Genomic DNA, 27,462 nt, shown 5'->3' on the forward strand with positions numbered 1-27,462 from the left:
GAAAAAGTTGGAAAATGGGTTAACAGTGGCAACATTGGTGAAAAAGTGGCAGAAATTGGTAGAAAATGGTGTGAAAAGGGAGTAAAAAGTGGGAAAATTGGTGTAAACTGGCAAAAAATTGATTTACTGTTGCAGAAAAACAGGCAGGAATGGGCTGGGCATAATATGGGCAAAAAAATGGCGTTAAAAATTGTGAAAAGGGGTAAATAGTGACAATAGGTCAAAAGAGGCAACAGTTGGTAGAGAGTGGCAAGCATTGGTCTAGAAGTGGCAAAACGTTGTGGAAAGGGTTTAAAAGTGACAAAAAATATCTTAAAAGTGGAAGAAATGGGCAGAATAGACGGTCAAATGGGTTAAATGTGTCATAAATTGGAGGGGAAACGGTGATGAAGACGGGTTAAAAGACAACTGCTGTAAGGTGGCAAAAATATGTAAAAATAGGCAAAATGGACACAAATTATGCTAATTTGATGAAAACTGGCAAATAATAGTGGCACAATTGGGCGGTTTCATAAGTGAACAAAATCTTATCTCTTGCATCTTCCCGTAATGTCATTTTTATTATGTCAATCCAGTATAATCTTGACTTTCCTTTGTTTTTAAGCTCTGACGAACGCCAAGTGATATTTCCTGGTTGGTTGCTTGTTTTCCGACACGTACCTGAACGCAGCTATTGACTTCAGCTCTTGCTTCACCAGCTCGTTTTAACAGCCGAGTGTGTTCGATTTGTTAACCTGTGAATCCCTTTCCTATACATTCAATTTTTAGAAGTCCAAACATTATCTAAAGGCACTTTTAAGGAAGCAAACGAGGTTTGTTGAAACAGTTCATGAAAATATTGGTTTTACGCAATTCTTAAAGGGCGTTGCAGGGAATGGACATTGCTGACCTCTTTTCCAGTAGGCTACGGGTATAGAGAAATTCCCTTTGCACCTTCACCATGCAAAGACTTCAGGTTTTAAAGTAAGTAGATTTGGCATTTTTGACCACTAGTTACCCAAAATAATGAACATGCAGCTTCTGTGAATGATACCAGAGCTCTGACACTCTTCTTCATCGTAGTTTTGCCGTATTTCTGCAGGGAAACTTTATTCGGCTTGGACCTGGTCCAGAGGCAGGCGCTGATAGGTTACAAGAGGACGAGTAAAAACTATTCCTCTTGGTGAAGGATGGTGGGGAACCAGAGAAAAACCACTTTCAGAGGATGATAAAATCTACCCCTTTACAGAGGAAACCTTCGATGAAGAAATCAAGGTGCTTTTAGCCTAATATCACCCTTTAATGGATGCCATTTCCCCCTGATGTAATGCTGACGATGGGGTGTGCTACAGCTGAGTTTTTGAGTTTAAATCAGTAGTTATGACCCTTTTTCCATGGACCCCATTATTTTGTATCTAAAAAAAGCCAGGACCCCACAAGAGACATACACTGCTGTCAAAAATCAACATTGGCTCCAAATGCCTCACTGATGAAACCTTAAGAAAATAGGCCTACACATGTTTTCTTACCTAAATGCCTCAATATAAACTATTATGCATTTTTGTCATACTTTTAGTCAATATGTGCAAATTGAATTATGACAACCCTAAAGCAGACAAAGCTTTGACCTGCAGTGGCTCAGACAGCTTTGACCATCTACAGACTTTAAAATGGTGTGAACTGGGTTTTGCAATGCTGGACCAACAGCACCAGAGACCAGGGACCCCCACTGTCCCAGGAGGTGGTTTAAGCATGCAATGTTGCAGAAAGCATCATGTATAAATTTATTTTTAAGCAGTTTTTGTTCATATTAATTAACATTAAAGCACAAATCTCACTTGAAAACTATGCTTTTATTTTAAATTCAACTAATTTAAGCGTGTTTTCACAGTAATTAATGTAATTTATCTTTTTAAAGCAGTTTACATTTCTCTTAGCTTTTTTGGAAAGCATCCAATGACCCTCCCCTCAGTGTCTTGCAACCCTCTAGTGCTCCAGACTCCTGCTTTGGGAACCACAGCTCTAGTTCAGAATATGCCTACATAACAAAATACCAAATTATTTACCATATTTGTGCAGGATGAACTGTTCCATTTTGCACACTCACCGTAGGCCTTGTTGCCCCTTCAATCTTGTTGCTCCGACCTCAACTGGGCCTAATCTTGGTCACATCCCGTACATAAACATCACATTGTATTGCAATATGCAGGATTTTGTCTACTAAAAGCACACGCTTCTCTTGAATCAGCAAATAGAGAACACCACAGAGAGCAACTTGACTGACTTTGTGGCTTTTTGAGCCATGTTGATTAGATACTCCTGTTTAAAGTAATAAGCAAGAGGAGTAGTCCTATCTATTGTACTCAAAGTCCATCATGTACACCCATGCTCATGCATGATATGGCTTGCCTAGTGTGAGGGCAACTAAGATTAACTGAATCACAGTCAATAGCATAAGAACGCCTGATTTAAGCTGCAGTGGCTCGGTTCAGACAGCTGTGTATGTCACCAATGGCATACTAAAAGAGTCTCGTCACATCACAAATCTTTGGTCTGAACTGGGCTAAAGAGCTCAGGCCTACAGTTAGCATTTAGCTACCTGTCAGCTAATGATTGGGACTGTATTACAGAAGCATACTCCATTGTGTTGCCATTGCCAACAAGGAACACCAAGGAGATTGATAGCAATGCTCTGATTTTTGCAAGCTCCTATTTGGTGAACCTAAATGTCTCAATAACAGTTAAACAAAGTCATGGAACTGTTTGATATTGAGTCTGGGGAATTCTCACAAATACATCATATTGATACGTAGTAATTTTAACAAGTAAACTGCTGTGGCCCCAGCAAAGGGTGCTCATGTTACACAAAGCAAAGTTGCTCATAAAAACACATTAAAGGTCGGGATGTTCCACGACCAATATCAGAAATACGTCCGATACGGCTTAAATGCAGGTATTGGTATCGGCAAGTACACGAGTTATGCACTGATACGATTCCGTTTGGTTTAGCTTTATATTTTGCTTTGTTTAGCCATGCTTAATGTTAGCGCTATGAAATGGAAACCAATTCTTCTTCGCTGCTGGAAAGCATGTCATGCCCGGGCTACTGTTTTTAGAGCAGCGAAGAGGAACCAAAGGTCCAACTACAGCATTAAAGAATGGTGGCTGCATGATGTTTTTTCTCTGAATGTGATCCTTAAAATGCTTTCAAGACCGGCGCTGTCGTACATGACAAGCAGCAACACAGTTTGTCCAAAGTTAAACAACTTTTGAACCATAAACTGCAGCCTCTTACTTGTTTTTCCTCTTGAAGCTAGCCATTGGGCCTTCCCATTGATGCTAAAGATGCCTTTGAATCCCTTTCAGCGGCATTTTCAGCGAGCCTGGAACTCGTGTGACTTTTGGGGACTTTAATGATTAAATTTGATTAATGTTTTTATCCACTTTAATTGAATTACAATCACATTTTACAGCTAGCTTGAATGCTAACCGCCATATTGTTTACCCTTTGTGAGGGTCTGTCAGCCAATAGCAGGCTGTTCCGTAATCATGTGATGCTGCCTGAAGAGCATAAAGGAGAGATAGAGAGAGCCTGTGATGCAGCCCCCTGTATTATTAGTATTTTAATATTTAGCAGAAAACTCAATAATCAGCAGGAAGACAACTTTAGGGTCACAAATAAGCTGTACATTACGATTCTGTCTGTGGAGCCATGTTCTGAGTCAAATGAAATAATTTACTAGTCTGCACAGTCAGTCCAGAAAGTTTTCACTGGAATCAGATCAGTACTCGGTATTGGCCAATACCCAACACCTTGGTATCGGTAATCGCATCGGAAAGAAAAAAGGTATCGGAACATCCCTAATTATAAGCAGTATTTACACATCAACATAGTAAAAATAGTCAGATTTCAGCAGATAATGACAAGTTTAATCATGATCACTGCTAAACTAGGAAGTGGTTAAAAGCTATGGGTTATCAACTTTTTTGTTTTAATTTGAAATGTTGCCCAGAGTCCCTCCAGATGTTTGCCATCACTTCTTATTTCTGCTGCTTTTAATTTAAGGCACAACTAACCAATAACTACTGTCATAGACAGCCTAAAAATATTCTTTTGTATTAGGAAAGTTTATAACCATTTGAGCTTTCCATTATAAGCATGATGTCCAAGGAAAATGGCCACCAAAGGAATAGGATAAATCAAGCTGACACTGACAATAATAAAATTGAAATAATATATGTATGAGATATGTAAGCCACATGCCTGTATGAATGTATTGTGTTCTTTATCGACAGGACCTCCATGATCGCATTGATCGAACCCGCTACACAGAATCTTTGGAGGACAGCCGCTTCCATTGTGTCTTCAATTCCACTCATCTGAAGAAAGTGGTGAAATACTGGAGACATGAGTTTGACTGGAAGAAGCAGGTGGCAGAGCTCAACAAGTTTCCACACTTCAAGACCAAAATAGAAGGTACCTACATCCCTTAACATAATTTATTTTTCTTTTTTGTCACACTAATGTGTTGTCTTTCTGCAGGACTGGATGTGCACTTTGTCCACGTGCGGCCACCACACCGTGGGAATCAGAGGGTCCTGCCTCTGATGTTCGTCCACGGCTGGCCTGGCTCGTTTTATGAGTTCTACAAGATCCTGCCTCTGCTCACAGGGAGGCAGGATGATGTTGTGTTTGAGGTTGTATTTCTCATCCATACCTGGCTATGGATACTCAGAAGCCCCTCATAAACAAGGTAAGTGGTTCTACATAAATGTATTTTCAGGTCCAGGGAGCTTTTCAGATACTGCATGCTCACCAAAGGCACAGGGTCTAGATAAAGTCAGAGAACACTGATTGAGCATGGAGTAGTTTAAATGCAGGCCATAAGGGGACTGGATAGGGGCCATGCATGCTTAAGCACAGGACAGGGCAACTGCATGGGTAGATCACATTGCACTGTTTATTTACAGATTTCTTTTGTCTCTTTTCAGGATTCAACAGCTGCTGCTGCCAGAGTTTTCCTGACCCTGATGGAGCGTTTAGGATTCTCTGAATTCTACCTGCAGGGAGGAGACTGGGGCTCACTAATCACCACCAACATGGCACAGATGAAGCCCGAGTAAGACCACAACACAAGCACAGCAAAACATGCCACAACTTTTCACCATGGTGGAATCTCCACCTCTCATATGTTTGTGTCACAAAAGGAACCTTGTGACTCTTACTCCACAAATTGTGAAACAGTGCCTGCTGTGTGGAAAGTGCACAAATAACAAAGAACTGCTGACTCTGGAAATATCTAAAGACTGAGTAAATGCAGGAATCAGTGTTTTTTTCAAAGATGAACACACAAACTTGCATTTATACTGTAAATTGAATACAGATTTCTCTGTAATGACTCAGACTCTGGTTTACTCTTTTTCTTTTTTTCACAGGTGGGTGAAATGACTCCACTTGAACATGTTCTTTTCAAATAGAGGGCCCAAAGTGCTGTTGTCCCTTTTGATTGGACCTTATCTACCGATGCTGGTTGGCTTTAGTCGGGGGGATGTTTGGCGGCTGTTCCCTTACTACGAGAACCACGTGCATGAACTTGTGAGGGAATAAGGCTACTATTGCTTCCAGGCTACTAAGCCAGACACTGCAGGTGAGGAAAGTAACAACCTGCATATGTACACGTCAATTAGACCCAAACTTGACTAGCTGTTGTGCACACAATCTGTTGTTTCCATGGTGTCTAAGTCAAAGGGCTTAAATGCTAACCAAGAGTTTCCTCTACCATTCATTTGGAGCGGCGGCTGCCAACCCAACACAACCCCCAGTCAGACTTTTAAAAACTATCATTTACACAGGCAAGTAAAGCATGCTGGTTCAGCGTGAATCCCCTCTTTTTGATGGATCATTTTTGTTTTGTAGCAGTGGGAGGATCGACTTTTAATGAGAGAGAGTAGAGTGCTCAGTGAGGTTCTCATTAAAGGAAAGTTCGTCATAGATTTTCGATAATTTGTCAGTAGTACCTGGGTCTCCCCATGGGGCCTGGAAAAGTTACATGGAGCCCCCCCCCCCCCCCCGTGGACCCACCATCAGCAGGGATGGGCATGGTGGCAGGTTGCAGCGCACATCAGCTAAAATTAATTTCTTAAAAATTGCCAAAAATCCAATATCATGCATCCTTGTGGGTCATTGTGTACTGAAAGCTAAACAACAACAACAAAAAGAGAAAACTGTATATAATACTCTGTTTTTTTAAGGTGCGAGGAAAATGTGACTCATTCCTGAACCTTATCAGGTGTAAAACTAAGCTAAGCTAAAATAACTAAACTAAGCTAAGATAGCTAAGCTATGCTAAGCTAAACTAAACTAAGCTAAGCAAAGGTATGCTAAGCTGAGCTAAACTAAACTAAACTTAACCAAACTAAGCAAAGCTAAACTAAACGAAAAATGCTAATTTAAGCTAAACTAAGCTAAACTAAACTTAACTTAACTTAACTAAGCTAAGCTAAGCTAAACTAAACTTTACTTTACTCAGATGAGCTAAGCTAAGCTAAACTCAACTAAACTTAGCTTTACTTACTTTACTTAGCTGAGCTAAGCTAAGCTAAACTAAACTAAGCTAAGCTAAGATATGCTTAGATGAGCTTAACTTAACTAAACTTATCTAAACTAAGCAAAGCTTAACTAAACTTATTTAAACTAAGCTAAACTAAACTAATCTAAACTAAGCAAAGCTAAACTAAGCAAAGCTAAACTAAACTTATCTAAACTAAGCTAAACTAAACTAATCTAAACTAAGCAAAGCTAAACTAAACTTATCTAAACTAAGCTAAACTAAACTAAGCAAAGCTAAACTAAGCAAAGCTAAACTAAACTAAACATGCTAATTTAAGCTTAACTAAACTAAGCAAAGCTAAACTTAACTTAATTTAGCTGAGCTAAGCTAAGCTAAACTAAACTAAGCTGAACTAAACTAAACTAAACTTAATTTAACTTAACGAAGCTAAACTAAGCTAAACTAAACCAAACTTTACCTTACTTTACTGAGCTAAGCTAGCTAAGCTAAAATAAAATAAGCCAATCTAAGCTTATCTAAGATAAACTAAGCTAAACTAAGCTAGACTAAACTAAACTAAACTAATCTAAAGTAAACCTTTGCTCACTTTAACTTAAACCCATCTGAACCTAGCATTTTGTAGTATTTCAGCTCTTAAAGCAGTTTAAAATCTATTTACAGGCTGTGTTGGTCTGAACTGGTGAAAATGGGGTAATTGAAGCAGAAAAATGGGCAGAAAGTGGGGGCTTAAATTGGTTAAACTGACAAAAATGGGCATAAAAATAGTGAAATGTGGTTAAAATGAGTATGAAAGAAGAGAAAATGGGATAATAGCGGGAATATTGTGTCAACAGAGGCAACAATTGGCATCCCTAAATCATGGGCACAAATTAGGTACAAAAAGATTTACTCGTATACTTTCATGCCTCGAGGCGGACACTTCCCTGCCTTTGAGGAGCTCCAGCTGCTCGCAGATGATGTCACCCAGTTTGTGAAAAAAGTGGAGCAGTACTGAGGGAGGCGATCCCAGGGTAGACCCAGGACTTGCTAGAGGGGTTACATATCTCATTTTAGAGGGGCAGAATCCCCCAGAAGTGCAGAAAAATGAAGTTAATGAAGTTGATGTTTGACACAAATATAATAGACATAAATAAATAATGCTCACTTCTGTTAGCATTGTGATAACTCCTCTTAGTGTTTAACAAATTTATGTTTATATTTTCAATTAAAAGTATCTTTTAAAAAAATAATGTTTTAGGTCTGAAATAGATTTAAATATCTGTATCAGTATTAGCATGGTTAAAATGAATTTGTCCAGTATCAAAATCCAATGTCATGCATGCCTAGTTTTCTTTATCTAATCCACATTTATAACGCCAACCTGGTGCATAGTAAAAAAAACATTTGGGAGCCAAACAACCACCTCTACTGAGCTGAGCCAAATGATCTGGATCTCTTAAAAGAGATACATTTCCAGTCATGAGTCAGACTGGACAGAAACTGGCTGAAGAAACACAGGGAGCGTCAGGGATTAATGTACTAAATTATGGCAGTGTGTACTGAAACAAGCTAGACTGCTTTGTGGAAACAGACCGTGACTCTGTTTGTTCAGGCTTCAGGTGGAGACCTTTAATCCGTGCCTGCTGATATTTCTCTGTGAGCTGCTTTGAAACTTTTCCTCTCTTTTTGGTGCCTGAATGTGGGACTACTCTCAAAACTTGGCGTTTTCTTCATGTTTAGCAAATTTATGTTTATATTTTCAATTAATATTTCTATAGAAAGTCATATAATATGTATTGTTTATATTAAGAAAAATATGACATTTATGCGAACTTTGTAAATAAAAAATTGTCCCATTTAGCTTTTTTCCTGTCAGTGTTCTTATCTGTAATGGTGACGAATGCTGGTTAGAGGGGCCCCTTGTAAATTTAAGCCTAAAGGCCCAGCAGAGAGTAGAATCTCCATTAACTGATCGTTATTGACTGATCGCCTTTTTAACGTTTCCTACTTAGCCATGAAATATATAGCAATTACATGATAGGTTTTAATTCACAAATTAGTAAACCATCATTACTTTATGCTTCATTTGATAAAAACTTTTTTACAATGAAACAATGGTTATCATTACTCTTCCATGTTTCATCATACTACATTTATTCTGTCAATATTGTCTATTCCATGGTTTGTAAGCTCAAACTACCTTCATGTGAAATTTCCTGATTGGAAACTTGTTTTTCCGACACGTACCTGAACGCAGCGATTGAGCTCAGTTTCCTCACTTCCTGTGCACTCAATCTGTAGAAGTCCGAGTGATATCTTAAGGCACCTTTTAAGGAAGCAAACAAGGTTTGTTGAAACAGTTCATGATAATCTTGTTTGACTTGTGTACACAATTCTTAAAGGTCGTTGAAGTGAATGAACATTGCTGACCTCTGTCCCAGTGCAGGACAGGTGTGGAGACATTCAGTGTTGGAACTTCACCATGGAAGGACTTCAGGTTTTAATGTAAGTACATTTGGCACTTTTGAACTGTAGTTTTTTTTTTTATTAAATAAAAATAAAGCAGAAAAATTAAAGAAAAACAACCAGTGCAGACAGTCAATACCAGAAAATATGTAAAAGTTTAAAGTTTGGGTTGCTTTTATTTTTGAACTGTAGTTATCCAAAACAAGCAGCTTCTGTGAATGATACCAGAGCTCTGAAACTCTTTAATGAGTGTTACTTCATTGTAGTTTTGCTGTATTTCTGCAGGGAGACTTTACTGGGCTTGGACCTGGTCCAGAAGCTGATAGGTACAGCGATTGCAGCAGGAGGCATTCTGGCCTACATGATCTACAAAAGAGGACAAGTAAAAACTATTCCTCTTGGTGAAGGATGGTGGGGAGCTGGAGAAAAACCACTTTCAGAGGATGATAAAATCTACCCCTTTACAGTGGAAACCTCCGATGAGGAAATCAAGGTGCGTTTAGCCTTATATTACTTCTTAACGGCTGTCATTTACTGTGACATCATGCTGATGGCAGGAAGCTTGAACGTTACTTCTTCATATTGTTGTGTTTCTGTGTGAGTTTAAATCATATACAGTCAAGCCCAAAATTATTCATACCCCTGGCAAATTTGGACTAAAAGTTACTTTTATCCTACCAGCAATTTTTTTTTGACTGGAAATGACACAGGCTTCTCCCAAAGGATAATAAGACGATGTACAAGAGGCATCATTGTGGAAAAAAATATTTCTCAACTTTTATTTACATTTGAATAAAAAGTGGCAAGTCCAAAATTATTCATACCCTTTGCAAACTGTCACAGTCTATGGGAAAATCCAAATTCTATACCATTCCAAGTAGTCCAAGCTATTCTAAAGCATCCTAATTACCCTGATTTGTTAGGAACAGCTGTTTTAATCAACTCAACAGGTGAAAAACAGCAGCTCTCTGCAGTTGGTTTGTGGACAGTCATGGCTAAGACAAAGGAGCTCACTGAGGACCTGCGGCTGTGCATTGTGGCTGCTCACAAGTCAGGAAAGGGCTATAAGGCCATATCTAAATGTTTTCAAGTTCCAGTGGCTACAGTGCAAGGTATTATTAAAAAAATACAAGACGTTTCGCACTGTGGAAAATCTCAGAGGAAGTGGTCTGAAGCCAAATGTGACACCTGTGCTGGCCAGGAGGATAGTGAGAGAGGTGAAAAAGATTCACCAAGGCCGTCCTGGTGAATCTGGGCTCTGCTGATAGCAACATCTCAAGGCAGACAGTCCAACAGACACTGCACACTGCTGGGTTCCATAGACGCAGACCAAGGAGAACGGCACTTCTCCAGATAAGGCACACAAAAGCCCACTTGGCCTTTGCAAATGCTTATCTGGACAAAGAAAAAGACTTCTGGTCTTCTGTTTTATGGTCGGATGAAACAAAAATTGAATTGTTTGGCCACGATGATTTATCCTCCTTTTGCGTAAAAAAGGAGAAGCCTTCAACCCTAAGAACACCATCCCTACTGTCAGATGTGGTGGTGGGAACCTAATGCTTTGGGGGTGTTTTTCAGCCAATGGACCAGGGAATCTAATCACGGTAAATGGCACCGTGAAAAAAGAGGAATACATCAAGATTCTCAAAGACAACATCAGGCAGTCTGCAGAGAAACTTGGCCTTGAGCACCAGTGGACATTTCAGCATGACAACGACCTAAAACACACAGCAAAAGTGGTGAAGAAATGGTTAACGGACAAAAACATTAACGTTTTGCAGTGGCACAGCCAGAGTCCTGACTTGAATCCAATTGAGAATCTGTGGAGGGAGCCAAAGATCAGAATGGTGGCAAGGAGACCCTCCAACCTGAAAGAGTTGGAGCTCATTTCAAAAAAAGAATGGGCAAAAATACCAGTGGAGACATGCAAAAAGCTGGTCAGCAATTATACGCGTTTGATTCCTGTAATAGCCAATAAAGGCTTTTCTATTGATTATTGAGAAGGGTATGAATAATTTTGGACATGCCCATTTTTTGTTCAAATGTAAATAAAAGCTGAGAAATATTTTTTTTTCCAATTCCAATTCCAATTTCCAATCAAGAAATAACTTGCTGGTTGGATAAAAGAAACTTTAAGTCAAAATTTGCCAGGGGTATGGATAATTTTGGGCTTGACTGTATATTTATTAAATCTGAATAGGAATCATTTTTAAATGTACACTCTTGAACATAGATAAGCTGAATTGGGAAAATATGACATTTTTAATCAAAATTACATTACTACCCATCACATTTACGCACCATTTAGCCACCTCCTAGATAATGATCAGTGGCAAATTTAGCACATTTGGGGCCCAAGGCGAACACTGACATGAGTGCCCCTCCATATCTATTGTTTTTCCCTTTTAAATTCCTAATTATCTAGAAAGGGGCTATTTGTAATTTATAGTTTTAATTTGTTACACAGCAATGATGCAAAGATGTGGCTGTATTTAAAAATGACAACAACAGAGAAACAGTTTAACAAAACACGATAAAAACTATAAGAAAATGTAATTTTCTGTATTTGTTTTCAAATTATAGTCAATTATATTTAATTTTAATGCATTTTTCAGTCTTCTAATGCTTTTAATATTTTGTTTTTAATTCTGTAAAATGTCATTTTGTTATAGCTATGGCATTTTAGTTTAGAAACTTATTGGAGCCATGGCCACATGCTTGATTATGTCCAATTTAAAAATTGACACACAACAAACCAAAAATGACTGTTAAGCAATGTTTTGTGTGAAAAATGTCCATGCAGATTTCAAACTGTCTATTTTGGAGCCTCTAGAGGGATGTCTGGTAACCAAATGACACTGAGTTATATGAATATTAAGTTTGCACGTTTATTTAAAAAAACAAATGAAAATAGGCTAAAGGATCATACGTATGTGCCTGGTCTGTTCCTTAGAGTCACAAGGCACAGAGAGGGTGGAATTTCTTAACCCCTTAAAGCCATATTTGATACATACTTTTATGATACCTCTATCTAATCAATATGTTCAATAAACTACTCAAAAACATTTCTGAATACAACCTGATAAATGATAAAAATGCCCTCAAGTGGATTATCAGTTACCACAAACACCTAATGAATGAAATGAGATACAAAAAATACATATGTTAAATTTTATGAAAATAGGGATTTTTTTAATTTCAGTAGAAAGTTAAATAAACATTTCAGTTTAGAAAAAATGACTATTTTCTGGCCATTATTTGTGTTTTGAGGCTTTAAGGGGTTAAATACACCACCCCTGTCAGACATGACAAACCAAAAACCAAATGCACAGTATGCCCCATTCGAGATAAACAGTGTTTTTGTTGTGTCTGTTGTTGTTTTTTTTGAGTAAGTGTGTATTTTTTTTTTAACTAAATGAAATTGCTAGTTTTGTTTGTTAGACCCATACCATCATCTGTACTATTATTACAGGATTTAAACTGGCAGGCACATGCTTTGAGTTTGATATTTTCTTGTACTTTTCTCACACTAAAGCAGTAGATTCTGTTAAAGTGAGTGTGTTTGACATTACTACTGAAGCTTGTTGGAATCTTGAGATTTTCCTCTTTGTAACACTCAATAACATGACCATGTTACTTCATGTTTTACCCTTTTAATAAGTGTGCTAACCTCTTAAAATTTCAAACTACCCCCTGGGGCTTCTAGTAGTCTGGCCCCAGGTAATTGCCTAATGGTAAAGTCTGCCTCTGTGTACAACATTACTCAAAAGTTCTGAAAAAACTTTATTTTCCCGTTAAATAACAAGAAACATGAGTTGTCTTCGCCCATGAGGAGCTGGTATTATTGATTCAAAACTGGAAAGACATGATATAAGAAAGACATGTCTTTAGTTGTAGTTAAAAACGGATCATTTTTAAACATATTTGATGTTACCATACAGCCACTTGAGAAGCAAAATTATAGAGGGTATGACTGAGTGTCAAAAGCCTGCTTTCTGTTCAACTTGGATCGGGTGAAAATGGGAGAAAACCAGACTAATATCCATTAAAATTTAGAATATTTTGACTCAAAAGAGATCACTGCTGTTTTCTAAAGACACACTGGGCTGTTGGAACTGATGCGAGGCCTTAAATCTATTTTCCTGACACATTTATGGGCAGGGTTTTAAGGACACAAAGCAGAGTCAGAACCAAACAGCAGCCTGGTTCATCAGTTGGGGTTTAAACTGAATTGATGTTTTAGTTTGGGTAATACAAATTCTAGTCTAACAAATATACCACATGCTACGTTTACCATGAAAAACTTATTTTGAAGGATTTTCCATAGCTTATAAATCAGCTTATTAAGCAGGATGGCATAGTGCAGACTAGCAACAAGACATAAGCTGCACTGATCATCTGCAGGACCCCAGCAGAGGGCGCTCAGGCTCCACAAACATAAAGTAGTAAATATTAGCAGATTTATGCAAATAACAGCAAGTAGAATTATTGACACTGCTAAACTAGCAATTGGTTTGAAGCTATGTGTTAACAAATATGTGGTTTACTGTCATATATACTGCATTTACTCTGTCTGAGAGGTGTTCTTTTGTAGAGGGACAATTTAAAACCATTTCATAATAAACATGATTCCAAGGAAAACTGTAGCCAAAAGACTGATAAATCAAGACTGACCCCAGCAATGATATATTGAAATTAGTATCTGTATAAGTAATATGTAAGCCACATGCCTGTATGTAATGAACTGTGTTCTTTATCGACAGGACCTCCATGATCGCATTGATCGAACCCGCTACACAGAATCTTTGGAGGACAGCCGCTTCCATTACGGCTTCAATTCCACTCATCTGAAGAAAGTGGTGAAATACTGGAGACATGAGTTTGACTGGAAGAAGCAGGTGGCAGAGCTCAACAAGTTTCCACACTTCAAGACCAAAATAGAAGGTACCTACATCCCTTACCATAATTTATTTTTCTTTTTTTTGTCACACTAATGTGTTGTCTTTTTGCAGGACTGGACGTGCACTTTATCCACGTGCGGCCACAGCACCGTGCGAATCAGAGGGTCCTGCCTCTGATGCTCGTCCACGGTTGGCCTGGCTCGTTTTATGAGTTCTACAAGATCCTGCCTCTGCTCACAGAGAGGCAGGGTGATGTCGTGTTTGAGGTTGTTTGTCCATCCATACCTGGCTATGGATACTCAGAAGCCCCTCATAAACAAGGTTAAGTGGCTCTACATAAATGCATTTTCAGGTCCAGGGAGCTTTTCAGGTACTCACTGCATGCTCACCAAAGGCACAGGGTCTAGATAAAGTGATAGAGACCATTTGGAGCAGTGTAAATGTAAGCCATCAGGGGACTGGGGAGGAGGGAATGCATACTTAAGCACAGGACAGGGCAGGGCAGATCAAATTGTTACAGCTATCTAAAGATTTATTTGCCGTCTCTTGTCAGGATTCAACAGCCTCGCCGCTGCCAGAGTTTTCCTGACCCTGATGGAGCGTTTAGGATTCTCTGAGTTCTACCTGCAGGGAGGAGACTGGGGCTCGCTCATCACCACCAACATGGCACAGATGAAGCCCGAGTAGGACCACAACACAAGCAAAAAGAAACATGCCACAACTTTTCACCGCGGTGGAATCTCCACCTCCCATATATTTGTGTTCTAAAAGGAACCTTTTAACTCTTACACCACAAATTGTGAAACAGTGCCTGCTGTGTGAAAAATGAGAAAATAACAAATAACTACTTACTCTGAAAATATCTACAGACTGAGCACATGCGCAGTTTTTTTCCAATAAAAGAAGAAAACTTGTAAAATACACAGCAAATTGAATACAGATTATTCTGTAATGATCCACACTGTTTCTTATCTTTACTAGGTGTGTGAAAGGGCTCCATCTAAACATGATTCTGTCAACTAGAGGGCTCAAAGTGCTGGTGTCCCTCTTGATTGGACCTTATCTACCATTCCTGGTTGGCTTTAGTCAGGAGGATGTTCGCCGGGTTTTCCCTTTTATGGAGAAGAACGTATATGAATTGTTGAGGGAATCAGGCTACCTTCACATCCAGGGGACTAAACCAGACACTGCAGGTGGGAAAAGTAACAACTAGAAACACTAACTCAAAAAATGTAAAAAAAAATATATATATATATTTACTCTGCATGTAGATGCACTAAAACAGTGTTAATTTTTGCAGCTATCTTTAATTTAGTCTTAGTCTTTAGATGGAATGTCTTAGTTTTAGTCACATTTTGTCATTTCTATCCTTTTTAATTTTAGTCTAGTTTTAGTCCATAAAAAGTCCTCACATTTTAGTTTTTACTTTTAGTCCAAGCATTTATTTTCCTGCCTAAATCTGGTACCAAGTCCTGGTAGTGTGTTCTCTGCAGCCTGCCAAACCTGGGGTCCCTGCTTTCTACAGTTGAGAGGCAGTGGGGATACAGCTGCATTGTCTTTTGACAGATGTATCACCAGTAGAGAAATATCATGGATTTTAAATGTCCACCAAAAACTAAATTACATTTTAGCCTAGTTTTAGTCATCTTGACAAAAACTAAACTTACATTTCGTCAGTTTTAGTCATCATAGATCTATTTTGTTAGTCTTAGTCTAGTTTTTGTCATGGAAATAAAGGCTGTTGACGAATAGTTTTTAGTCATAGCTTTAGACGACGAAATTAACACTGCACTAAACACTTGAAATTAAGGCATCTGAACCAAGTATTTTGTAATCACAGTAGTATTTTAGCTGTTAAAGTAGCTTGAATTGTGTTTACAGGCTGTGGAGTGAACGATTCTCCTGTGGGTTTGGCGGCGTACATCCTGGAGAAATTCTGCACCTGGACTGACATGAAGAACAGAGATCTGGAGGATGGTGGGCTGGAAAAGTACGAGACTAAAGACATTAAATCGAGATAGATTCAGTGAGGTTTTGTTTAACTGCTGCTGGCTGTTGAGTCTGATAAAGGATTTTTTTTTTCTCAGGAAATTCAGCCTGGATGAGCTCTTGACTAACCTCATGATCTACTGGACCACTGGCTCCATTGTCCCGTCCATGCGCTTCTACAAAGAGAACTTGAAGACTAACATTGATAACAGAGTGGATTCAAAGTATGTCAGGGTTCCTGTGGAGTTTTAAACAGTCTGAAAGTAGATATTTATAATTGACTACTTTTCAGAGATGGTTTTAGTCTATGAACCGGGACAGCCCCTCAGATCCTCTAGTTCTTCTCTCTTGGCCGGTTCACAGTGCACAATGAAAGAGTTTGGTGAGTCTTCATTCAGCTGCTCCGTGACGGTGGAACAGCTTGCCACCTGAGGATATTGAGATTTTTAAAGACGAGCTAAAAACTCATTTATTCTGTCTGGCTTTTCTATAGTACTTTATAATTTTATGACTATTAGTATTATCACAATCATGGTTTTATTTATTCTATTTCTTATTTCATTCACATTTCAATTTTTGATTTACTTTTTCTTTTAGGATTTTATTTATCTCTAGTTATGTTCAGCTATTTTTTTTGTATCCAATTTTATGTTTTTAATTATTTGGTTTTTTTAAGTTTTTATCATTTTGTAATTATATTTACTGATTTTAATGTTACTTATTTTATTTTTTTCTTTGTTTTGCCTTTCACCTCTGTCTATTTTCATTGTTTTTTTTAAACCATCCATCTTTTAAATCATTTTGTCAGATTAGTCTTGTGTGTTAATCTGTAATTGTTTTAACCATATGACTTTTTTGCTGCTATTTCATATGTAGTTTTTATCTTTGCTCATCCACATTCCTTAAACTTTAGTGTTTTTAGGGCTGAATCTTTAGATCTGAACAACGTCTTAATATCAGTTTTATTATGCAAATTGGCTAAAATCAATTTGTACCTACCGGCATATGAGATAACTGCAAAAATTCAATATCGTGCATCTCTTATCATGAGGAGACCTGCAGGGATTTGCAAAAAAAGCTTTGAACGACAGACAAAGATGATGGTTACAAAAACAGTATAGTCTCACGTTAAATCTGGTACAATAATAATTTTTTGTTGTGTGGGTTTTAGTAGATCCTAAAAAGTCTTCAATTTGATTTTATAAAGTCTGTATCAACTCTGTATAGACTTCATAACTTTGTTTATTAATATAAAGAAACAAAATTTTATCTTTTCTTGCAGGACCGCTGTCTATGTGCCCACTGGACTTGCTGCGTTCCCTGGTGAACTGACGCATACCCCCAAATCATGGGCAGAAATGAGGTACAAAAAGATCTACTCGTATACTTTCATGCCTCGAGGCGGACACTTCGCTGCCTTTGAGGAGCCCCAGCTGCTCGCAGACGACGTCATCCAGTTTGTGAAAAAAGTGGAGCAGCACTGAAGCTAATGATGCACTAAGAGACCATTTTAATCATGGTGTATCTGTTCTTTATTATTGATTTTTACCTGATCATTCCAATAGGACACAAATGCACTATCTATGTCCTAATGATTGCTTTTGCACTACAGAGTATTCCCTTGGCTGCATCCAAAACTGGACTCTTAAGCTTTTTTTTAGCTTTAAATGAATGTAAACAAATACAGATGATACTGACATTTAAAATGTTCACAAAATTGTCTATTAAACTTTGAGTTTTTTAATGATTAAAGATACTTTGCAACAGTTTTGTCGCTCAGTGTGTGCAGTCTTTAAATTGTGAGTTTAATGCAAAACATGTACAACTTTTAACTACAAGTAGAAAATTAAAATCGACAGCAAAAGAGGGAGGCTGACTGGCTGCTCAGTCTGACTAAGGTGCTTCATAATAAACCAAAATTGGGTGCTCTTGGAAAACGGGGGAGAAAAACTGTCCAAAAAGGAGGAGAAAACCAGGCACTCCAAACAAAAAAAATGTGCAAATGAGGAAGGAAATACTAAAAAGCCTTTATTATAATGGCCAAATCATTAAAAAGGAACACATGTTTCGACCAAACCGGTCCTGAAGAAGACAGGTTTAATGTATGTTTAATGTATGACCGGTTAAATGTATGTTTAAAAAAAAAAAAAAAAGATAAGGCATTAAACACAACTATCACAAGTATGATACAAACACTTTCAGACCCCGCAGTCAGCTACATGGAGACTGAAACAAATCCAGCAAATTCTACAGAAATCTGGCAGTGTGTGAGACTGTAGGGTGTCGTGTTCGACTTTTTACATCGATGAAAACATTTCTGTCACTGAAACCTTAAAGTGAAGAGGGTCTGGAGAAAATGAGTACTTAAACTCTGTCATACTGCAAAGAAAAAGGTCCCCCAATCACACAATTCCTTCCCAGGCCACCTCCAGCTTCTCCATGTTGATCTCGTACAGCTCTTTGGGAAGGACGGGCGAGCCGCCCAGGAGCAGCAGCACCCGAGGAACCCTGCTTAGAGACAAGAGCACCTCCAGCTGCTGCAGCACCTCCTCCAGCTCCTGGAGGGTCTGTTGACACTTCCGCCAGTCCATGTCTGCAGACTGCTCCGGCCTCTGACTAACTATGTCTTTATCCTGAAAAATAGAGATCACTATATTAGGACTGTCATTTCTTTAAAGTGCAATTGATCTAAGAATTTCTATAGTTAATCAAAATTAATCTCCCTTCTTTGGCACATTTTGAACATTTCACTATTTTGCTTTTAAAACCGTTTGCTTCATTTAGATTTTTTGATCTGTCTTGGACCAAGGGTAACTGAATTCCTGTTTGGATACAGAAAATAAAATAAGGACCTTCAGCTAAAGGAGTCTGTGATTTTATTAAAAAAAAAAAAATCACAGATTCCTCTTTAAGCCTGTTTACACCTGATCAGCCTGATTCAGTCAGTCAGTCAGTCAGTCAGTCAGTCTATTTAAAGCTCCCTTTGTCTGTGTTGTTTGATTCTGGACACGAAGGTAGCCAAAGAATGTTTTTATTTTCATACTTTGAGCAGTTATCAAAGTTGTAAACAGCACAAGTCTTTATGCTACCACTTGTCTATGCAGAAATCCCTTCTTGCCCCCCATCAGGAGTTCTCTGCTGTGATGTGACATGATCTGCAAAGTGCCTACTTCACCCCGAAACAGCACTGTGGATCAGCCAAGAGACTTCTTTCTGCAGTAGAATTCATGCACTCCCTGCTTAACCACAGAAGTGAAAAATAATTTTGCCTCCTCCTTGTGAAAGCCCTCCGCTGTGACCCCAAGTAAATCTTTCTAACTGATTTTAAACTTTAACATTTTTTTTCTACTGTCCAGTTCTGGTGATTGGGCTTCATTTATTATTGGTAATTAGGGAGGGGAAGTGAGATCTGATCAACATGATGCAAGGTAAAACCATGTGTTAAACTGCATACTTAAAGCTGGGGGCTGACCAGGCGTAGACAGTGTTCATTAGTTTGATGTGCACTACTACCTTTTCTTCTCTACCTGCATGGATGCTTGTTTTTTACACCAGCTGGTCGTACGTCATGGGTAGCTGCTGTCACTGATACAGGATACCCTTGAGGATCTCACTGACGAATCAGCAGCAGCCATCTTGAGTTACAGAGCCTTCCTCCTGTGCTCTCCTCACCACCTCAGCATCACTTTCCTCTGTGTTGGAGTGTTATTTACATGCCGTCTTGTTTGAATCCTGCAGACTTTTCTGACCTCCTCTGTGGTGTCATCTGTCCAAATTAAGACCAGAATAATGTCATTACAATGAGCAATGGACCTTGCACATTTAGTTTTAGCTGTGTAAATGTTAATGAAATCCACCAGGGCCAGTTTTCTAATGAGGCCATTGTTCTCATTTGCTGCTCTGCACTGAAAATATGTAGCTGTCTGACTGTGGTGACAGGATTACATTACTTACTTCAGCATAGCTGGATCACAAGGGCCCTGAAAATGTGTTGTTTTCACATTTATATCTATATAAATGTGAAAATAAAACATACACAAGAGCTCAGTCTAAAAAGGTAAGTTTAACTGTAGTTTAATGTAAACATTTACTATTTCAGGCATTAATAGATATAGATAGGTGTTTAATTTTGAGTGATGTTCTTGACATAATAAGAACAACCAATGAGCTACAGTTAAATGCAGCTTGTCATTATGATCAGACCGGCCCACAGAGTCAGCTGGGCCCTCTACAGTTGTGATTTATTGATGATGTCAGTGCATGTGTTTGGATCTGAAGCATGTTGATTGCATCTTGGCTAACAGTTACCTCGTGTAAGAGCTAAATAGTGTGTCAACTTTGGGTTCTGATGTTGAAATTATCTATTTGTAGTACTTTAAACCACTTTTACCTTCCATTATTGCTGCATCTTTTGCCACTTTTAACCCATTTTACTGCTTTTTGCAGCCTTTTGCCTGTTTTAGCAGGCTTTATGCCATTTTTCCCACTTTAACTTTCACCTATTTTTGCCCCTTTTTCTCCATTTTGCAGCACTTTTGATGGAACTTTATATCCAGTTTTATCCTGTTAGTGCACTAAATAAAAATGTATTTTTTTTTTTTACCACTTTTTGCCCCTTTCTATAACATCTTTTTGCAACTTTAGACTAATTTGGCTGTCTTTTGTCATTTTGTGCCCATTTTGAATTTATTTGCCCATTTCTGCTGCTTTTCACCAATTTTTTTTACCATGCTTTGGACACTTTTTGTCACTTTGCACCAATGTTTGCCCATTTTTGCCACATTTCAACCATTTTGCATTGTTTTTTTGCAACTTTCTGCCACTTCTCTTAGCAGTCTAACCCCAGGTTTTGCCCATTTCTACAACTCATTTTAACAGTTTTTGCCAATTTTAACCCCTTCATGCCAATTGCATAATGTTTTTTACTCTTTTCACAACTATTCTATTCTTTTCCAAAGAAGTTGTCTCAGTTTCTTATACTTAAATATCTGGTATCCTAACAATTGTGCAAATTATTGCCTAGCTATGAAGTATGACCTTATTTTCCTAATCATGTGCTCATCCACAGTGTTAACATCACTGATAAAAGGTAATGTGTTTAATGAGAAAGGGTTTACATTTTGAAAAAGCTTTATTGTGCTACAACATAACTAAAAATATTTTTGTTGTCTTAATAAGAGTGATTATTATTCAGGTTAACAAATATAATCACAGCTTAAATTTACAATGGACCATGAATTTGCTGACCTTCACAGACCTCTCTTTTACTGGCCCAGGGAGGCCCCCCCATGGGCGGCCTTGAATATGATACTGATAAGGACAACATTATATTTTGCTGAAAATGTTCATGTAAGCGGCACTCACACAAGGCAATCTGTACCATGTGCAAGCACAAGAGTGCACATGGTAGACATGAAGCATAATAGCTACAACTCTCTCATTTATTCATCACTTCACACAGTGCAGCAAAGAGGGCAGTACATGGCTAAAAAAAAAACCCTCTGAGTCTTGCATATTCTGAAGTGATAGTGCATGTTCAGCAGGGTAGGGGCAACTGGGTCTAGAGTATAAGCATAAAACATAAAACAGTTTATTCTACTCATAAAAGCTTACCTCCACTTATCCATATTAAATGGTAGCCTACTTGCCTGTCTCTGAACCTTCACCACCTCCTGTGGTTTGGTCAGGAACAAACGCTCAGGGTATTTCGAACCCCATCGTCATCGGAGGATACTTCAACTGCATCCCCAATCAAACCGCACGAGCCGACTGTGAAAACCGCCGAGAGGACCACAAGAACAAAGTTCTGCATCACGTTCCAGTCTCTGAGACCACCGATCTAAAACAACACAACACTGCGATGGTCCTCCCTCAACAAAATGACGTCACGACCGTTAGTGCATTCGGAGAAGCAGATCTCTCAGCCAATCACGAACCTTTCGAGTTTTGATGCATTCAGGTGGGGTTCGGTAAATACAGATCGTCGGCAAAAATGTATACTATATGATGGGCCCTAGTAAAGAGCAACGCTGACTACGTGTATTAATAATACATATTATTGCGGCGTTACCGTCAAGAAAAAAGCGCCCCGAGGGGTTAAACGAGGGAGAAGGATACTGTGACGCGCTGCTGCCTAAATAATCCACTTGTCCAGGTGAAGCTTCAAACATTTATTCGTTCACAAGCACGCAAGATCACAACTAGTGCCAGTTATATAATGGCTAAACCAATACGTGATCATTATTGTGCAATAGTGTAGCGGTCAACAGAAAGTTTCCGCTCCCAGGATCCCCTTCTGTCTGTCTGAGCCAAAACTAAAAACCCTCAACAGGTAAGTGCAATCCCTTAATCACCATCGTCAACATGAAAATTCTGGTGAACACACCCACCACCAAATAACAATACAGTAAACAATGAAAAAAGACTTACATCCAAGGCTCCTACACATATGTTAAACGGTGTGTAAGTGTTTTTATTGGGGTTTATATATTTTAGGAAGTCACAAGCACATATTCTGGATGCTAGACATTGCATTACACATTTTCACATAACAACATGATGTGAAAATTTTGGTTATTTTCCAGAGGAAAATATTTCACTTAGGAAATGCAGAATTTTAATTCTGTGATAAGGAGATTAATTAGTCAAAATCTCAATAAAACAATGGTGTCCTCCCTGTGGAGGTCATCTGGGTGCATCCAGCTGGGAGGAGGTCCCAGGGTAGACCCAGGACTTGGTAGAGAGGTTATATATCCCATCTTAGAGAATCCCCCAGGGACCGCTGGAAAACGAAGTTGATGAAGTTGATGTTTGACACAAATATAATAGATATAAATAAATAATGGTAACTTCTATTAGCATTGTGGTAATTCCTCTTTGTGTTTAACAAATGTATGTTTATATTTTCAATTAATATTTCTATAAAATGTCATATAATATGTATTCTTTATATAAGAGAAATATAACACTAATGCGAACTTTGTAAATAAAAAATTATCACATTTAGCTTTTTTTCCATCAGTGTTACCTGTAATGGTGATGAATGCTGGCAAGAGGGGCCCCTTGTAAATTTAAGCCTCAAGGCCCAGCAGAGAGTAGTCTCCATTACCTGATCGTTATTAGGTGTCTTTTCAGCGTTTCCTACTTAGCCATGAAATATATAGCAACTACATGATAGGTTTTAATTCACAAATCCGCCATCGTCGCTTCATGCTTCATATGATCTTCTGTCAATACTGTCTTTCCTTTGTTTGTAAGCTCACACGACCTTCATGTGAAATTTCCTGATTGGAATCTTGTTTTCCGACACGTACCTGAACGCAGCGGTTGAGCTCAGGTTTTGCTTCACCAGCTTGTTTTGACAGCCGAGTGTGTTTGTTTTGTTTACCAGGGAAGCCCGTTCCTATAAACTCAATTTTTAGATGTCCGAAAACTATCTACAAAGGCACTTTTAAGAAAGCAAACGAGGTATGTTGAAACAGTTCATGATAATCTTGTTTTACGCTGTTCTTAAAGGTCGTTGCAGTGAATGAACATTGCTGACCTCTGTCCCAGTGCAGGACAGGTGTGGAGACATTCACCGTTGGAACTTCACCATGCAAAGACTTCAGGTTTTAAAGTAAGTAGATTTAGCATTTTTGAACTCTAGTTATCCAAAATAACGAACAAGCAGCAACTGAATGATACCAGAGCTCTGGCACTCTTTAATGAGTGTTACTTCATCGTTGTTTTGCCGTATTTCTGCAGGGAAACTTTACTCGGCTTGGACCTGGTCCAGAGGCAGGCGCTGATAGGTTCAGCGGTTGCAGCAGGAGGCATCCTGGCCTACATGATCTACAAAAGAGGACAAGTAAAAACTATTCCTCTTGGTGAAGGATGGTGGGGAGCTGGAGAGAAACCACTTTCAGAAGATAATAAAATTTACCCCTTTACAGTGGAGACCCCCGATGAGGAAATCAAGGTGCGTTTAGCCTAATATAACCTCTTAACGGCTGTCATTTACTGTGACGACGTCAAAAGCTTGCTGTCTGTTCAACCCGGATCGGGTGAAAACGGGAGAAAAACAGACTAATACTCATTTAAATTGAGAATATTTTGACTCAAAAGAGATCAATGCTGTTTTCTAAAGACACACTGGACCATTGGAACTGATATGGCCATAAATCTATTTTCCTGGTACATTTATGGGCTGGGTTTCAAGTACACAAAGCAGAGTCCAAAGCAAACAACAGCCTGGTTCATTAGTTGTGGTTTAACCTGAATTGATGTTGAAGTTTGGTTAATACGAATTCTAATCTTACAAATATACCACATGCTACGCTTACTATGAAAAACTTATTTTGAAGGATTTTCCATAGCTTATAAATCAGCTTATTAAGCAGGATGGCATAGTGCAGACTAGCAACAAGACATAAGCTGCACTGATCATCTGCAGGACCCCAGCAGAGGGCGCTCATTCAACACAAAGCACCAGTCTAAGTGGAAACTGATAAGAACACATTAAAAGCAGCTCTTACATAAAGTAGTAAATGTTAGCAGATTTATGCAAATAACAGCAAGTAGAATTATTGACACTGCTAAACTAGCAAATGGTTTGAAGCTATGTGTGAACAAATCAATGTTTGCTTTGAAATTTTGCCATTGTTTATTCAGTTGCTTTTTAATTTGGGCACAATTAATTGATAACAACTTTCATAAACACTGCATTTACTCTGTCTGAGATTTGTTCTTTTGTAGTGGGACAATGTAAAACCATTTCATAATAAACATGATTCCAAGGAAAACTGTAACCAAAAGACTGATAAATCAAGACTGACCCCAGCAATGATATATTGAAATTAGTATCTGTATAAGTAATATGTAAGCAGCTTATTAAGTACCTGTATGTATGTATTATCTGTATGTAATGAACTGTGTTCTTTATCGACAGGACCTCCATGATCGCATTGATCGAACCCGCTACACTGATCCTTTGGAGGACAGCCGCTTCCATTATGGCTTCAATTCCACTCATCTGAAGAAAGTGGTGAAATACTGGAGACATGAGTTTGACTGGAAGAAGCAGGTGGCAGAGCTCAACAAGTTTCCACACTTCAAGACCAAAATAGAAGGTACCTACATCCCTTAACATAATTTATTTTTCTTTTTTGTCACACTAATGTGTTGTCTTTCTGCAGGACTGGACGTGCACTTTATCCACGTGCGGCCACAGCACCGTGCGAATCAGAGGGTCCTGCCTCTGATGCTCGTCCACGGTTGGCCTGGCTCATTTTATGAGTTCTACAAGATCCTGCCTCTGCTCACAGAGAGGCAGGGTGATGTCGTGTTTGAGGTTGTTTGTCCATCCATACCTGGCTATGGATACTCAGAAGCACCTCATAAACAAGGTAAGTGGTTCTACATAAATGTATTTTCAGGTCCAGGGAGCTTTTCAGGTACTCACTGCATGCTCACCAAAGGCACAGGGTCTAGATAAAGTGATAGAGACCGGTTGGAGCAGTGTAAATGCAAGCCATCAGGGGACTGGGGAGGAGGGAATGCATGCTTAAGCACAGGACAGGGCAGGGCAAATCAAGTTGTTACAGCTATCTACAGATTTATTTCTCTTCTCTTGTCAGGATTCAACAGCCTCGCCGCTGCCAGAGTTTTCCTGACCCTGATGGAGCGTTTAGGATTCTCTGAGTTCTACCTGCAGGGAGGAGACTGGGGCTCGCTCATCACCACCAACATGGCACAGATGAAGCCCGAGTAGGACCACAACACAAGCACAGCAAAACATGCCACAACTTTACACATACTTGTGTTATAAAAGGAACGTTTTAACTCTTACTCCACAAATTGTGAAACAGAATATTTTTTTACAATAAAAGAAGAAAACTTGTAAATTAAACAGCAAATCGAATACATATTTCTCTGTAATGGCCCACACTGTTTCTTATCTTTACTAGGTGCGTGAAAGGACTCCACCTAAACATGGCTATGTCAAACAGAGGGCTTAAGGTGCTGGTGTCCCTCTTGATTGGACCTTATCTACCGTTCTTGGTTGGCTTTAGTCGGGAGGATGTTCGTCGGCTTTTTCCTTTTTTTGAGAAGAATGTGTACGAAATATTGCGGGAATCAGGCTACCTTCACATCCAGGCGACTAAACCAGACACTGCAGGTAGGAAAAGTGACAACCAGGAACACTAACTCACCAAATGTAACAGTTTTTTAATATTTACTCTGCATGTAGATGAACTGAACATTCGAAATTAATGCATCTGAACCAGGTATTTTGTAACCACAGTAGTATTTGAGCTGTTAAAATAGTTTGAATTGCGTTTACAGGCTGTGGAGTGAACAATTCTCCTGTGGGTTTGGCGGCGTACATCCTGGAGAAATTCTCCACCTGGACTGACATGAAGAACAGAGATCTGGTGGATGGTGGGCTGGAAAAGTAAGAGACAAAATACATTAAATCGCGATAGATTCAGTGAGGTTTTGTTCAACTGTTGCTGGCTGTTGGGTCTGATAAAGGATTTTTTTTCTCAGGAAATTCAGCCTGGATGAGCTCTTGACTAATGTCATGATCTACTGGACCACCAGCTCCATTGTCCCATCCATGCGCTTCTACAAAGAGAACATGAAGACTAACATTGAAAACAGAGTGGATTCAAGGTATAGCAGGGTTCCTGTGGGCCTTGAAAAAGCTATTTCATATGGAGTTTTTCTCTTTGCTCATCCACATTCCTTAAACTTTAGTGTTTTAAGGGCTGAATCTTTAAATATGAAAATCTGGTACAAAAATGAATTACTTGTTGTGTGGGTTTTATAAGGTCCTTAAAGGTCTTCAATTTGATTCTATAAAGTCTGAATCAACTTTGTATAGACTTCATAACTTTGTTTATTAATATAAAGAAACAAAATTTCATCTTTTCTTGCAGGACCGCAATCTATGTGCCCACTGGACTTGCTGCGTTCCCTAATGAACTGATGCATACCCCTGAATCATGGGCACAAATTAGGTACAAAAAGATTTACTCGTATACTCTCATGCCTCGAGGCGGACACTTCGCTGCCTTTGAGGAGCCCCAGCTGCTCGCAGACGATGTCATCCAGTTTGTGAAGAAAGTGGAGCAGTACTGAAACTAATGATGCACTAATAGGCCATTTTAATCATGGTCTATCTGTTCTTTATTTTGTTTTTTAACTGATCATTCCAATAGGACACAAATGCACTATCCATGCCTTAACGATTGCTTTTACACTACAGAGTATTCCCTTGGCGGCATCCAAAACTGCACTCTGAAGCTATTTTAGCCTTTAATTAATGTAAGCAAATACATATGATATATTCAAAATGTTTACAAAATCGTCTATTAAACTTTGTTTTTTATGATTAAAGATACTTTGCAATTGTTTTATTTGTCGCTCAATGTGTGAGGCATTTAAATTGTGAGTTTAATGCAAAATCTGTACAACACTTTTCATAAATAGAAACAATAGTACATTATGCTTCCAAACAGCCTGGAACCACACATAGTCCTGCCACTCTGACCCCTCAGCCCTCTGATTCCTACAGGTGTTTGGATCACTAG

General features: G+C 38.7%; 3 protein-coding genes and 1 pseudogene across 7 annotated transcripts; 3 read left to right on the forward strand and 1 right to left on the reverse strand.

The window, feature by feature from the left end:
- Positions 1-707: 707 nt before the first annotated feature.
- On the forward strand, positions 708-5,551 carry LOC121510641 (annotated as a pseudogene).
- Positions 5,496-17,381, forward strand: LOC121510638 (epoxide hydrolase 1-like). 4 transcript variants are annotated; one of them, XM_041788774.1, is made up of 10 exons: positions 5,496-5,627; positions 8,972-9,035; positions 9,282-9,489; positions 13,760-13,940; positions 14,009-14,218; positions 14,451-14,580; positions 14,879-15,090; positions 15,779-15,887; positions 15,985-16,110; positions 17,169-17,381. In XM_041788774.1, exons 2-10 carry the CDS (start codon positions 9,013-9,015, stop codon positions 17,368-17,370), a joined length of 1,401 nt encoding a protein of 466 aa, XP_041644708.1. In that variant the 5' UTR covers positions 5,496-5,627; positions 8,972-9,012; the 3' UTR covers positions 17,371-17,381. The 4 variants fall into 4 exon arrangements, with proteins under 4 accessions (XP_041644708.1, XP_041644709.1, XP_041644707.1 ...); XM_041788775.1 differs by having other exon boundaries at positions 5,523-5,627; positions 8,977-9,035; XM_041788773.1 differs by lacking the exon at positions 5,496-5,627 and adding an exon at positions 8,801-8,876.
- An 896-nt stretch (positions 17,382-18,277) lies between these two features.
- On the reverse strand, positions 18,278-19,651 carry LOC121510642 (MAD2L1-binding protein-like). The gene is made up of 2 exons (XM_041788779.1): positions 19,414-19,651; positions 18,278-18,519 (listed from the first exon to the last, which is right to left on the reverse strand). The coding sequence occupies exons 1-2, from the start codon at positions 19,417-19,419 to the stop codon at positions 18,289-18,291; spliced, it is 237 nt and encodes a 78-aa protein (XP_041644713.1). The 5' UTR covers positions 19,420-19,651; the 3' UTR covers positions 18,278-18,288.
- A 3,559-nt stretch (positions 19,652-23,210) lies between these two features.
- Positions 23,211-27,284, forward strand: LOC121510636 (epoxide hydrolase 1-like). Of its 2 annotated transcripts, none has more exons than XM_041788770.1 (10): positions 23,211-23,353; positions 23,441-23,504; positions 23,633-23,846; positions 24,816-24,996; positions 25,063-25,272; positions 25,504-25,633; positions 25,834-26,045; positions 26,213-26,321; positions 26,417-26,542; positions 26,809-27,284. In XM_041788770.1, the coding sequence occupies exons 2-10, from the start codon at positions 23,482-23,484 to the stop codon at positions 27,008-27,010; spliced, it is 1,407 nt and encodes a 468-aa protein (XP_041644704.1). In that variant the 5' UTR covers positions 23,211-23,353; positions 23,441-23,481; the 3' UTR covers positions 27,011-27,284. The 2 variants fall into 2 exon arrangements, with proteins under 2 accessions (XP_041644704.1, XP_041644705.1); XM_041788771.1 differs by having other exon boundaries at positions 23,446-23,504.
- The last annotated feature ends 178 nt before the right edge of the window (positions 27,285-27,462 follow it).

The sequence above is a fragment of the Cheilinus undulatus genome, linkage group 6, assembly GCF_018320785.1.
Source record: "Cheilinus undulatus linkage group 6, ASM1832078v1, whole genome shotgun sequence".
Taxonomy (NCBI): Eukaryota; Metazoa; Chordata; class Actinopteri; order Labriformes; family Labridae; genus Cheilinus; species Cheilinus undulatus.